The sequence below is a fragment of the Equus asinus genome, chromosome X, assembly GCF_041296235.1.
Source record: "Equus asinus isolate D_3611 breed Donkey chromosome X, EquAss-T2T_v2, whole genome shotgun sequence".
NCBI classification, from domain to species: Eukaryota; Metazoa; Chordata; class Mammalia; order Perissodactyla; family Equidae; genus Equus; species Equus asinus.
In genome coordinates, this window is record NC_091820.1 from 111,634,647 (window position 1) to 111,648,926 (window position 14,280).

Sequence of the window (14,280 nt, forward strand, 5' to 3'; positions counted from 1 at the left end):
AGTATCATCTCATATTTCAGATTTTGGTATTTCAGCTTTAATGTGAGATTTAACTGTTACCTACTATAAATGATTTGGATTTCTGAATCCTACTTGTGGTTATAAAAATCATCAAGAAACGTTACAGCTTATCCTCATGATTGCATTCTTAGCTCTTCCATGACAAAATTCCACTGTCTTTTGTATCTAGCTTATAAAAAGACTATAATCTTGCTTGCTAATACAGAGTTTTCCAGATTATGTAAAAGGTTCACTTAATCAAGTGGGGTAAAGAGGGAAAGTAGTCTGATGGGGCAGCCAAAATTTCAGCCAGTAATTTTACCCAGTAATTCCGAGGTCTGAAAATCAAAATGGCTTTCTCTTAATTATGGTGAGGGACCTAGAATATCAGCACAATATTTACTATAGTTATCCTCTAACTTGCCTAGCCTCGCTGATCTCTCTGGCTGGAAGTGAAATGGTTATTAGGCAGAGCATGAGGGTGAGAGTGTGGTAATAACAAGGCAGTATTAGGTTTGGAGAGGAGAGAAAGCCAACCTTATTAGAATTAACAGCTAGTGAGCACTTACTATGTGCCAGGCCCAGTGTTAAATTTTTCACTTACATTATCTCATTTAAGCCTCACAATAATCCTATGGGGTAAGTACCATCATTATCCTCATTTTACAAATGAGGAAACAAGATCAACGAGGTGAAGTGATTTACCTAAACTCAAAGCTCATGAGAACCCCAACAGCCAAGAATCTGTCCAAACTCTATTAAGTGTTTATCATTGTGAGGATTTGGGAATCTTTTAAAACTTGTTAAACACTCCAGTACAACACCACACTGTCTAAGCCTCTTTATTATTGGGCATTTACATTGGAACATGTCCATTTAATGACCAATTTCAGTTTGCCAGAACCATGGCTAAACTTTTCAAAAAGACGCCTAATGATGACTAGTTATCTGTATAGAGTTTAAGGACACTTATATAAGCTAACTAAACAGGAGATTTAATTTAATTTAAAATAACCAAATCTGTCAAATACCAAGTTATTTCAAGGAAGAAAAAAAATAACAAAGAAGCTCAAAACAAACACAGTAAATGAACTTGGAAATTTCAGATTCATTCAGCTGCTAAACTTTCAAGAATAAGCTTTTATAAATTGTTCTCTCCTTTTGTCACAGCTGCCCACATATGCCAACAAAGGTTTTTTTGAATCATATATATGAGCATGATAAATCTGTCCCTCCAAATGGTCTTGAGGCTTTAATCCGTGTTTGTAAGATTCGTGTCTGAAAACCTAACGTACTCTTTTACATATAACAAGCTCAATATGGAAACACAGAAGTACCTACCTTAACTGGAAATTTCAACTGGTTGTACACTTCCGAAACAAGGAGATTGTGGCTAAGTGTCTTTCTCATCTTCATAATTCGAACAATTGCAGCATCAATTTGATACTGTCTATCTTGAAATACTCTCTCTGTAGTGCTTGCTTGTTCCTCAACCTAACAAAAAAAGTTTTAAACTCAGGAATTGTACCTGAAGTGAAACTTGATTACTTACATAAATGATACATTTTGTGTACATGACACACTGTTAATGCTTTAAATATACTGAATTATCTAAAGGAACCTTACAAATAGACAATGACAGAAAAAACCCTACAAACATAACTCCTTTCTGACCTAATTATATTGCCCCTCACCAATGAAGTAATGCCAATATTAGTTAACAGAAAAATACCATCTTTCAAGTTGCCTTTCTATTTTTTTTTTTTAAGTTTTTTCCCTTTTTCTCCCCAAAGCCCCCCGGTACACAGTTGTGTATTTTAGTTGTGGGTCCTTCTAGTTGTAGCATGTGGGACACCGCCTCAGTGTGGCCTGACAAGCAGTGCAATGTCCGTGCCCAGGATTCGAACCAACAAAACACTGGGCCGCTGCTGCGGAGCACGTGAACTTAACCACTCAGCCACGGGGCCAGCCCCTCAAGTTGCCTTTCTAGAAGTAGAGGCGGCTAATACAGAATTTATCATTTTCTTTTACTCTGTCCTCAAAATCTTCTAAATGTATCACAATGGGTTATTGACCAGATTTCTGCATGACATTAGCTTATTTGTAAAAGTGACTGACTCTGATCTCTGACTGAAAGCATGGTACTAACTAGCTAAGCTAACTGGAGTCAAACTTTTTTAAAAAAATTAATTTTTATTTTGTAATATATAAATCAGAAATGCACAGGTAGTGCCTATAATCATTCAAGAATAACAGAAATTTAAGTGTTTAGGAGTCAGTTTACCAATTTTAATGCTAAAGAAAAAACGTTCATCTTTAGCACCTAATTAAAAAGAACAGTTAGGGCTTTTTGCAGTCAGTTTCTTTCTGATACAGCATACACGTTTTAAAAAGACAATAATCTTCTAAGGGATTATTACATCTTTGATGTGAATGTAAACAAGAAAGGAGCTTGTCTGAGATACTGACCTCAGCGCCACATTAAAACTTTTTCTCAAGTACTGCATTAAACCTTGTTGGACTGGAAACCAACTAGTTTCAAATGCTGCAGTTGATCGTTTGCTTAGTAAACATCTCTTACAAATTCAAATGGCAAAAACTAACAAAATATTCACTGTTAAGCAAAGAAATACTAACTAAATCATTCAGATTTTTCACCAAGCAAGTTGGCAAAGATTTAAAAAAGAAAACAATCTTTAGTGCTGGTGAAGGCACCATTAAGACAAGCACTCAGGCTGCTAAACAGTGTAAATTGGTCCAGCCTTTCTGGAACACAATATGGCACTACGTACTAGGACTCTTAAAATGTTCACACTCTTTTACCCAAAAGATCTACTTCCATGAATTTATCATAAAGGAAGGCTCAAAGAAATTAAGATTTAGGTACAAGGATGTTTCTTGCAGTTTTATTTACAATACTGAAAAGTTATGAATTTAATTGCCCAACAGTGGACATTGGTTGAATAAATTATAATAGCCATGTAAAAGAATACTGTGTGGCCATCTGTCATTTTATGAAGATTTTTAATGGCAAAGAAAAATTCTAAAGATTTAACGTTAAACAGAAAAAGCAGGATATAAAACTACACTGAGTGTCAGGCCCAATTGTGTGTACCTCCCTCCAAAAACACTGCAAAATCCAGGGGCCGGCCCCTTAGCCGAGCGGTTAAGTTTGCGCGCTCTGCTTCGGTGGCCCAGGGTTTTGCCAGTTCGAATCCTGGGCTTGGACATGGCACTGCTTGTCGAGCCATGCTGAGGCGGCATCCCATATGCCACAACTAGAAGGACCCACAACTAACTATGTACCGGGGGGGCTTTGGGAGGAAAAGGAAAAATAAAACCTTTAAAAAAAAAAAACTGCAAAATCCAATCATGAAATACACTGAGCTAGATATAGGAACAAAAAATGTTAGTGGTAGTATTATAAGCATAAAATCTTCTTTATAAATTTTTATTATGAACACACATAATTCCAGTGCATTAGGATGAGGAGAATGCAAAAGAAATACCGTTTCTTTCATCTGAATTTGATTGATCTTTATCCTGAAGAGTTTGTGTTTGAAATCATCATTACAAATGAACTTGTCACCATCTTCGATATCTTTGCCTTTTGGATTTTTCGCCAGAACTCTAGCTTTGCCACAGGCCAATGACTGCAGTGTCCTCCGCAGCTCTCCATCCTCTGAAGAAGAAACAGCAGCTTAGTTATTTGTTACTTGCTCATCAATACAAACAGTGACATTCAACCTCAATCTAGCTTCCATCCATCCCTCTACTAAAACTGTTTCCTTTTTTCCCCAACGTCATCAGTAACTTCCTTTGTTCTATACAATGGCTTTTTTCCTGGTTATCCTCTAAAGGCTTCAATTATTCCATGTGGATAACTACCAAATCTTCAGAAATGACATCTCACTTCTTTCTAGTCCCACATTTAAAGGACACTTCCACCTGGCTATTTTATTATCATCAACTCCAGTTATGTCCAAAATTTCATTCATCATCTTCCCCATAAAACTGTGTCCTCTTTCCAACTGTTAGTCGTGAAGCTACCAACCAACTCTGGTGAGAAACCCTGCAATCATCTTTTAACTCTTCCTTCTCCTTCATCCTCCATGTACCTAGTAGTTGTTTGCTTAGAGATGCCTCTTCTCCATTCTCATTGCCCTCATTCTAGTCTAAGCCCCTCATCACTTTATGCCTGAATTACCCCACTAGCTTCTGGACTGGAATCTCTTCATCCTCCAAGCTGCCCTATAGTCTACTGACTCCAGGTAAGTTGTCCAAATAAGTCACTTCCATTATGTGTGTATATACACACTCGAGACCCTACAATGTAGGTTTCATCCACTGGATTCCTAAGGCTCTCCATGATCAGGCTCTACCCATCTTATCTATCTAACTTCATATCTCGCTACAGTCACATGCCACATAACCACGTTTCGGTCAACAACAGACCACATATATGACGGAGGTCCTATAAGTACCACATAGCCTGGGTATGTAGTAGGCGATACCATCTAGGTTGCGTAAGTACACTCTATGATGTTCACACAACAAAATCACCTAAGGATACATTTCTCAGAAAGCATCCTTGTTGTTAAGCGATGCATGACTGTACTCTATGCTGCAGTTAAACTCTTCATGACTCCTGCCCACACTGTGCTCATTCCCATCTCCAAGCCTTTTCTCACAATATTTCCCCTTGCAGCATATGCCTTCTCTCTAACTAAAACTTAAAGACCCAGCTCAAGTCCCACCTCCTTCATGAAGGCTTTCCCAATTGCGCCAGTCCACAGTGATCTCTTCCTTTGCTGAACTCCTAACACACTCCTACTCAGCACCAGATTGGTACTTATTGGTTGTGAATTTCCAGTGTCATTTCCCCCTTTCCCCATGGTGATATTATGCGTGCTGAGGAGAGGGATTATTTCTTTGTATCCCCCCAAAGCTCTTAATCTAGTGGAGTGCACGTAGTGGACACTGAATATTGCTTGCTAATCAACTGATTCAACACCAACCTATTCCGGTAGCCTGCTTGATCTCTTCTAAACTGAACTCCTCTCCCTCATTAAACATTAGCAGCACCAGTGTTTGAAAGAGAGAGACCTGGAGTTCTTTTTTACCCTGTTGGAGAAACAGCAGTGTTTAGCCATCATTTTTTTTAAAACACATGAAAAATTAATCAAATAACTAATCTCTTACAGGAAAAGCATTTTTCAATTAGTGGATTTAGAAACATGGATTAACATTATCCAGAAAAGCCAGTATGTTCAGTGTAGGATTTAGGTGTGATCCTACCTAAAATAGGAGCAAGGATTGGGTGACCTTTCTACAGGTATTTTTTTTAAGCCTTATAATTAAAACAGAACAACAAAGTAATGAAAATTAATAACTCAGCCTTATGTGTCATTACAGATATTTATCACGAGAAGCAAGAAATCACTATTTCAAATGCGTTTCCGACTTGTTTGATTCAGATTAGTTATGAAAAGCTGTGGGAAATTTTTGAAATTAGTTATGGGAACTAGGTTCCCCTTAACACCCACTCCATCCTCTAGCTCCTAGTAACACGAAGTTTCCTATCAAGAAGTGGCAATGAAAATTCTGCATCCACAGGTGGGGAAAGGGTAGGAGAAAAGGGTTGTTATTTTTGGTTTTGCAGCAGGACCAATTAACTGTGGAAAAGATCACATTCTTATAATATACACAAAGCTGTGACAAACTATCACTGTACCATGCAGATATTTAAGATAAATTTATAAAGTAACTTAAACCTTCAGGTTAAGAGGGATGACCTCAATATCAAAAGATGAAGGTGAAAAGTAAGTTCTAGGAATATCCACTTACCTCTTTAAATTCTGCCTTTAGTACACAGTGTCCTAGAGTTGACTGCCATTGAAGTTTCCTGCCACTATGTTTGCCTAGGTAAAATGTCTTGAAAATTTCCTGAAGTTTTACCATCTACGGTAAATAAAATAAAGCTTAATTTAAGCTCTGTATCCAGTATCACAATTGCTACTCTTCACGTTTTATTTATTTTATACTTCATGTGTAATAATTTCTGGAAATTTCTAAGACGCTACCCAGTAGGTCCACCGATCACTTTGATGTAAGGTAATGATCTCTCCACTACAAAATCTAATGACATTAGTCTTTACACTTTGATCTCTCTGCAACATTTAATCATTCTCTCTTTTGAAACATTCACCACCAGTGGCTTTTGTGCCTCTGCACCATGCTGGTTCCTTTATCTCACTATTGCTTCTTCACTAGTTTCCTTCACAGGTTCTTCTTCCCACCACCTGCCAAATGTGAGCCTTTTCCCAAGCTCTGCCTCAGCCTTTTTCTTCCTATTTCTACATCCTCTTCCTTAAGGAGAGAGATCTACTCCCTGGGCTTCCATGATCATCTCCATGGAGGATTCTCAGTATCTATCTCTCTAGGCTTAACCCTTTTCCTAAACTTCAGTCCTGAGTTAGACTTTTCCCCAAGAGTTAGGATGGGTTTACTCACGTACCCATCACTCAGCAATCCAACCCCCAGGGGACAAATGGGCAAGAATTTCTGACTGCTGGGCAGAGTGATGGGTACAATCTGGGGAACTGAAAGACAAGTCAGGGAAATTGCCTCTGGACCCAGAAACGTGGCATCATTAGCTGTGCTCTAATGATATAAATTCAAGAGTAATATAAATAGAAGAGTAAAATATTAAAACATTTGGCATTTGGTGCTGGTGTGCTTATTGACACAAACTTTTAAAAAGTATTTAATTGTTCAATGACAAGCAAAATGGAAGTGTCATACATTTCTATGCTTATAACTCAAAGTCCTAAACAGCAATTCTTACCTCTGGTGGTAAATGGACTTCCATAGGCACGTAAGTTGGCCAATAACCCATTGTCAGGATATTCACAGTTAATTCAATATTCCCGGGTACATTCTGGTTCTGCATATACTACAATAAGATAAACACACATGTTGAGATCTTAAAAACAAAAGTGCATACATTTCATGTCATAAAAATGACCAATTAAAGAAGTTTCCCATTATAAAATTACATGCAAATACTGACCATCTTTAAAATAAAAGGCAACTATTAAAAGGACTAAAAATGAAGCCTATATTAAATGCACTAGAAAAGTGCATTGGTTAACATTTTGGTGTAATGGCAGACAAGGATCACATGACCTCGTTAGAGGCATTATCAACTTAAATAATTTCTCACATATGGCTGGGCTGTTACAGGATCTCTTCTCCATTCTTTCCCCCATACCACCTGCAGTCCCCACCTTTGGAGACCCCTATGTGGGCTTGGAACACCTTGCAGCAACCCCCATTCCTCACCCCACCAGCAAGCCCAAGTCTCCGGTTTTTCACTTGTTCCACTGCCTGTTTGCAGGGGGTGACCTGAAGTGGGGAAGGAAGAAGAAGGGGAAAGGGCAAAGCAGATAAACCCTATTCTGTAGCTACTATAGGACCCATGATCCTACTGACCCTGATCTTTTTCTTGAGTCTTCCACTCTCACTTCCCACTGTAGCAATACAGTGGTAAAGAAGTCATTACTAAAACCCTAAGAGAAGAAAATCTAATTTGATATCACTATTACCTATGCTCTTAAATATTTCAAAATCACCTTCTACCAACATCTGCAAAACCGTGCATCTAGCTTTTCATTCCCAATGTCCCCAAAGGCCTTATACAACCACTCTATCACCTCCCTTCTTCCACATTGCCAGCTTTGAACATGCAAATAGCCAACAGTGATTAGATGCTGGAGAAAGCCCTGTTCTCACTACCTAGCTACAGCTTTTCTTGTCCTGACTTCAGTTCAATACATTTTATTTCTACTTTTGTGTTATCTTGGGTGTATATTGAGAATAAATTCAGAAGTAGGTCAGATATACTTACATTTCATTGGTGGTATTTTTCTCTACTGTGAATACCATCTAAGGTGCTATGAAGCATGTACAACAAACATGTTTCTATTTATCCTCTTCAGCACACACCACAGCAAGGAGATAACTAAATATATTTAAGTTCGAGGAATTAAGTAAGAGTTTAACTCACTTTTACCTGTTTGAACTGAATCATGATGTCTTTAGAAAGTTCCATGTCTTTAAACATTCCTTCAAGTTTGCTGGTGAAAGCAGCTCCACATTCTATTAAAGATGTTTACACATTCATAATATTTTAAAGTGGTAAAAACAATTTAAAATTGAAAACATGAAATGCAAAACTTACTTTAGCATGAAATATGGTATTTAACCATTCACAAGAAAAAAAAAATCCTTACCCCAAAGTGTATGCCCCACTAATTCAGAGTGAAACTCTTTAATCCTGTAGTAACCTTACCTACTATTTAGGCATAAGATAAATGGGAAATTTTTATACAAATAAAAACAAGAACAATGCTTCACTATAAAAAAACCAACAACAGTGCTGGATATGTACAACAGATTGGAAATCTCCTGAGCTATTTTACATTTTCATCACACAAACGATGATTGACTAAAGAGGCAATCGACTGAAAAAAGCAAAACTTAAGCTAACTTTCCCTCAGAAATCAAAGACAGAATGAATGACAAACATACCATGTTTAAGTTTGGACAGCATTGATTTTTCAGCATCTACAGATGCACTCTTCCCAACTAACAGGCGCTTGGCTAAATCTTTCTTATAGAAGGCCTCAAAAACATCCTTGCCTATGTTAAATAAAACACAACTCATGATATTCCAATACGAAGTTCTGACAGAATTGCTTCAAAGTGCCTAATAAGTCACACCATTACTCCAAGTTATTTAAATTTATAGATTTTGTCCAAGTTTGTTAAATGCAAGAAACATTAGAGGTAGATTTTTGTGCCAGACATTTCAAAGGTTTTTGCTGTAAAGAATTAAGACTGCATTAACTTTTCTTTAGAAAAGCTTTAGCTGCCTGGTAGCTTTAGCATCAATACTCTAGAGATTAAAACAAGCAGCAAAAATCAAGGCTCTTAATAGTGGAAAAGTCAAAGCACAAAGCAATTAAGTAACATTCCTCAAGTACAAAATGAATTAAATGTAAGAAATAGAATTTTAAATCTCTAACTCCCAAATAAATACTCCCTCCAAGTTGATTACACTTGCTAGTTTCTGTTGAGTGCTTTGTTTTAAAAGAAAAACATTAATTTAAAAATAAATACTTACCATAGATAAATCTAAAAATGATCATAATTTTATCTAACATTTTTTCAAGTTCTTCATCTGTTGCTTCTTTGTTGCCTGCGCGAAGCTTTGAATCTACATACTTAGCTAAAATGGGGGAAAAGTTTGTTGTTTAGTGATCATGGGTACTCATGAGGTACTGGACACTATATATATCCAAATAGGAGTGTGATATACTGAGTTTTTCAATGCTTCAGAGGTATACATGCATTTTTTAAAGTCTCCAAAGTCAAGGAGATCAAGTGACTTGTTCAATGTCACAGAGCTAATAAATAACAGAGCCCAATAAATAACTCAAGCCCAAGTCTTCTGGCTCCATATATAATGTCCTTTCCACTATACTGATGTTTATTAAAATGGGGTATGGTGACCAGGAGAGGGTGGTATATACAGCCCTGTGCTGGGGTCATTAAAGTCATTGAAAGACATGGCACATCTTCTGGAGTGTTCATTTTACACTGACAGTAAGCAGCCTTAAATACTACTTTTCTATTAAAACAAACCAGATACATTACAGAGTAGAAGGCAAATCTGCAAAATTTTAAGGATAAGTAATAAACCAACAAAATTTCATCCTTTTGGCAGAAGACTCTAGACCTTCTCAGGGTACCTCCTCTGACATTAAGGTACTTAGGTGGGAAAACCTGAGATACACTGCAGTATACCATACACTTACACTAAATGGGCCCAGACTATTAGGTTTATTTTCATCCTGAATGTTTTTCCTTTCTCACTGAAACTATAATTTTGTGCTATCTTTCTTGTAGCCCTAAGTGTGGGTCTCTAGAAACAGCACCCAGCCCCACCTCTAAGTTGCTGTAGGCTTGGAAAACAGGTATCAAACTTAATAAAAGTAAATAGGGTCCAATGTACTGTCTTACAACGAAAGAACATCATGTGTGACATGTGAGCTTTGAGACGTTCTTAGCTTGAGGGCCTTATTCCTTACATCCAGGTTCTTAGAAACTACTAGCTTAAGCAACCTCAATTAAATAAGGTAGTTAATATACCACAGCTCTGTCAAAATTTCAGATTGACTAAAATTTTATGAATAAAAGAAGAACACAAAATAACCAGAAAAAATGACTGGAAAAATACCTATAAGTTCAGCAGGTTTGTTTGGTCTTTTGTTAATGAATGTTTCAAATGCTTCTTTCATGGCATTGATAAATTTTTCATTCTTCAGAAAACAGATATCAATTATATGGTCAACCTTATCTTTAAAATCGAGCAATTCCTGAACCATAGTTTTATCTTTTTCAGGATTAATTACAATAGTGCTGCCAAATGCCTGAAAAACAAAAATTACCACTTTTTACTAGAACTGAATTATCTACAATGAAAACAATCCCAAAATCATATTCTAAGAAGGTACACGTATTTTAAAATCTCAAAAAATTAAAATAAAGCTGTTTTTGAAGTCAGGAAAACAAAAAATAAAGTGATAAAACATCCAGACTGATACCATTCATCTATAATTATAAAATAAAAAATGACCACTGGGTATACAATATCATAATGGGTTATTATTATAACTCTAGGCTCTTTTCCCTACTTTTAAAGAAGTCAGCTTTGAATTTTTTGAAAACAGCAATCTGGCTTCAGTGTAATACTGAAGAAATGAAAGAAATTTTGGATCCCAAAAACATCCTCTTTCTTTTCCCACATTCACTGCTATAAGGATTGGAGCTAGAAATCATGTCAGACATCAAAAAGGTAACTGTTTTATTGCTGATTTGCCATAGAGCTATCATTCTTAAGTTGACTGCTCTCAAAACTCTCATTACTTAAAAAAAATTGGATCTAACAAGAAATGCTCACTGATATGTATTCTGGGCACACAGATTACAAGCTATGAGAGTAAAAAAGATGCAGGTTAATTGTTAATACCTTAATGTATTCAATCCACTGCTGCAACAGAACCTGAACGCCACCTCGAACTCTACTGAAGAGTTGATACAGGAGAGATAAATCTTGAATTCGGTTTTCATCAAGGAGGTTATTTAAACCTGAATTTTCAAAAATTTTGACATTTAAAAATGGTGAACAAAAATGTCAGACATTTTAATGAAAATTAAGTTAAATTATTATTGTGATGCTGGTCTGAACTATGACTAGTCTGTGAATTTTAATATAGAGATTTGCTTTGAATTAAACCCAAATAGACAGTCACCTTTCCAAGTGAAAACTAAATATAGCAACTTTAGTCTAAATAAAAATAAAAATAATTGTGTAACAGTTTGTGCCATTTAGAATTGGTAGATCAGATGTATAAACCAATTTATATATACCTCACATGTGCAGTAGCCATAGTATATCTGGCTTTAGTTTAGTGTACATAGCTTTATCTCAGAGTATCAGAGATGGCCTGTGGTATATCAAAAACCATGCATTAATAGGCCAAGTTTAAATGAGGTTCTAACAAATTTGGTTTTTAGAATGAAATAACAGTGTGACTGCATTAAAGTTCTAAAATATATCCATTTTATACAAAAGAAAAGATGGTTGGAGAGAAAGGTAAGACTCTATCCTATTTGTGGCATTCTCAAAGTAAAAGTCAGGGTATTCTCCAAAGATCGCTCAGGATTAGTAGAAGTGCTTGGTTTTACATGCTATGAACAAAAACATTTTAGTGTAAAAAGGAATGCCTTTCCTTACTGTAATCTTACAAATTAAGTCAAGAATTCCCAAATTCCTAGTGTTTCTTTACTGGGGTTGGTGGACCTCTCTCGTCTTAGTGCCCATATCTTTAAGTTAAGGAAAAGAGGTACCTCCTGAAAGTTTACTGTAATGAATAGAGAAAAAGGATAGTGTCCATCCTCAGAAATGCAGCCACGTGCTATCAGGCTTTAAAAAGGGTAATCTTTAAAAATGTTTTCTACTTGCTTGCTGCTACCATTTTAAAGGTAATTTCTTATTTATAAATCACCAATTACCTTTTTGAAGAATTGCTGTTAAATGTTCACCTAGAAGTTGTTTTTCTACAGTAGCAATTAATGACTTCCTACAAGGAAAAGAAGTTTAGAATTATTGACGTTTGACTTTGCTGAAAATTTAAATAGCCTCTCCTGGGGGTGAAAGTCAAATAGCTCATTTTGTGTTCATTTAAATATTCCTATCCTATGTTTAAATTGACTGGTGCTCAGAGTTACTTCACTTTAGGCTTAGAAGAAGGAAACCTTGTATATTTCAGAATTTGATTTACACCATGAAATAAATATTTCCATGGTCTTGCTGGCTATTTCCAAGTTTCTCTGCTTATATTAGGAAGGTAAAGAAGTTATCTATGTTGCTTACAGGAACTCTTTGGTTGGTAATATTTAGGAAAGCACAGTTTCTCTGATAAACACCCACTGAATTTTAATTGGCCTGAAGATTTCAAAGATCACATCAGCTTCTAATACCATTTTTTAATTATGTCCTAAACACATACACACAACCAATAATCAAATCCTTGGTTAAATCTAATTAACTAGGGAAAATAACAACTTGAAATTTGTATTATAAAAACAATTGTTAAAAAATCTCAAGTCACACCTGAAAATTGTTACTAACATGCCTGAGGATGCCTCACGTGCCTTAAGTGATTCAACAACACGGGTTAAGGCTATTAGGCTGAACATGAAATACTTACTGGGTGGTCTGATCTAAGTAAGTAATAAGTCTGTCTGCTTCTTCTTCTAGACGTTTGTTAACATGATGAAGATATTCAGGAACCTACAAAGATAGTTTTTTATATTATTGTTTTCCTCCCCATAAATCATTCAGAAAATGTCAAGTCCAAAAGATCCTGTGAGCAGCCCTGTCAAAGGTGACAGGGTTGAATCATATGTAAAATTATAGGTAGAGTATATGATCCAGAATTCTGGCCTTTAAGAAGAGAGAAAAGAAAGGAGCACCTAAGCGACAGAAAAGCATCACAATGCTGGGAAGATAAATGCAAAGGGCAGTTTATGTTCTATAAAGTAAGGTCTATTGTGAGACACAGTGAATTTATTAATCATGATTTTTAAATACCTCTCTTTCCTGCATTAATTTTTGGCCTTCAGCTGCATAGAGCCGGTTAGTTTCTTCCAAAAATCGTTGTTCAAAAGAATCCTGATAAATCTGGGAGAGTGGAACAAAATAAAGGAGTTCATTTTTTCAATAAATATTTACTGAATGTCTTCTATGTGAACATCACTATCAACATGGTTTTTAAGTATCAAACTGGGGTAGCAATCAGCTCGGTAGTAAGTGAAGTAGTTAACTTACTTGCAAATCAGAGAGCATGCTTAAAAGACTTCGGAGTAAACTTCTGTCAATAGCTTCACCATTTCTTTCTCTCTCAATCAAGAGAAGAATGCCATCAATTGTCTTATTCTGGACTTTCTGGTCACTTATAATATGAGCTCTAAATAACTCCAGCCCCATGTCCCTAAAATAAAAAAATGTATATAATCTAAATTAATTGAGAACAATATCACTTCTGGAGAGGCTTGCTTAAATTCTCACCATGTGCTAATTAGGGCTCCCGGCTTTGAAGCAGCAATCGTTAAAGGATAAAATCCACACATTTAATTCTAAATGATATTATGAGATTAAAGCATACAGGAAACTTGTTTTGTTTAATGAGAACTGAAGCTAAATTTCTGTCTTCCTCCATAACTAAGTTTTGTTGTATTTCCTTTGGTGGCTATTTCTTCCTCGGATAAATCAAGAGACAAAAGTAGTTCAAAGATGTAAAACGGTCTTCACTGTACTGCTAAAGAAGTGCTTAATCGGTCATCTGTCACCTGGCTTCAGTACTCAAAAATTAGTAAACTCCCTGATAACTGCTATAGGTAGATGCTAGGCACATGGTGGGGAAAGAGCTCATTATACTATTCTATTTTCACGTATACATGGCATTTTCAATATTAATGTTAAAAGATAATGAGGGAACTCTTGATCAGCAACAAAATGACACACACTCAGCTAGTCCAGAGCAAACTTTAACCCCTTTGACTAACAAAAAAACTTCATAAATTATTATATGCTCAGAGAATGTTCATTATCTCTAATATTGGCATAGGCAAAACATAATTAAGAAGGTA

The 14,280-nt window shown here is 36.0% G+C and overlaps 1 protein-coding gene across 4 annotated transcripts in view; it reads right to left on the minus strand.

The window, feature by feature from the left end:
- CUL4B (cullin 4B) overlaps positions 1 to 14,280 on the minus strand; it is a 31,738-nt gene that overhangs the window by 3,943 nt on the left and 13,515 nt on the right. For 2 of the 4 annotated variants that reach the window (XM_044763284.2, XM_070503032.1), the window contains exons 7-20: positions 13,460 to 13,622; positions 13,223 to 13,312; positions 12,840 to 12,922; positions 12,142 to 12,209; positions 11,096 to 11,214; positions 10,304 to 10,496; positions 9,188 to 9,292; positions 8,593 to 8,703; positions 8,069 to 8,160; positions 6,848 to 6,955; positions 5,848 to 5,961; positions 5,019 to 5,124; positions 3,510 to 3,682; positions 1,342 to 1,494 (exon numbers count right to left, since the gene is read on the minus strand). In XM_044763284.2, coding sequence (XP_044619219.1) covers positions 1,342 to 1,494; positions 3,510 to 3,682; positions 5,019 to 5,124; positions 5,848 to 5,961; positions 6,848 to 6,955; positions 8,069 to 8,160; positions 8,593 to 8,703; positions 9,188 to 9,292; positions 10,304 to 10,496; positions 11,096 to 11,214; positions 12,142 to 12,209; positions 12,840 to 12,922; positions 13,223 to 13,312; positions 13,460 to 13,622 — 1,678 coding nt within the window. The remainder of the gene's footprint in view (positions 1 to 1,341; positions 1,495 to 3,509; positions 3,683 to 5,018; positions 5,125 to 5,847; positions 5,962 to 6,847; positions 6,956 to 8,068; positions 8,161 to 8,592; positions 8,704 to 9,187; positions 9,293 to 10,303; positions 10,497 to 11,095; positions 11,215 to 12,141; positions 12,210 to 12,839; positions 12,923 to 13,222; positions 13,313 to 13,459; positions 13,623 to 14,280) is intronic. The other 2 variants (XM_044763286.2, XR_011499893.1) reach the window with 2 other exon arrangements.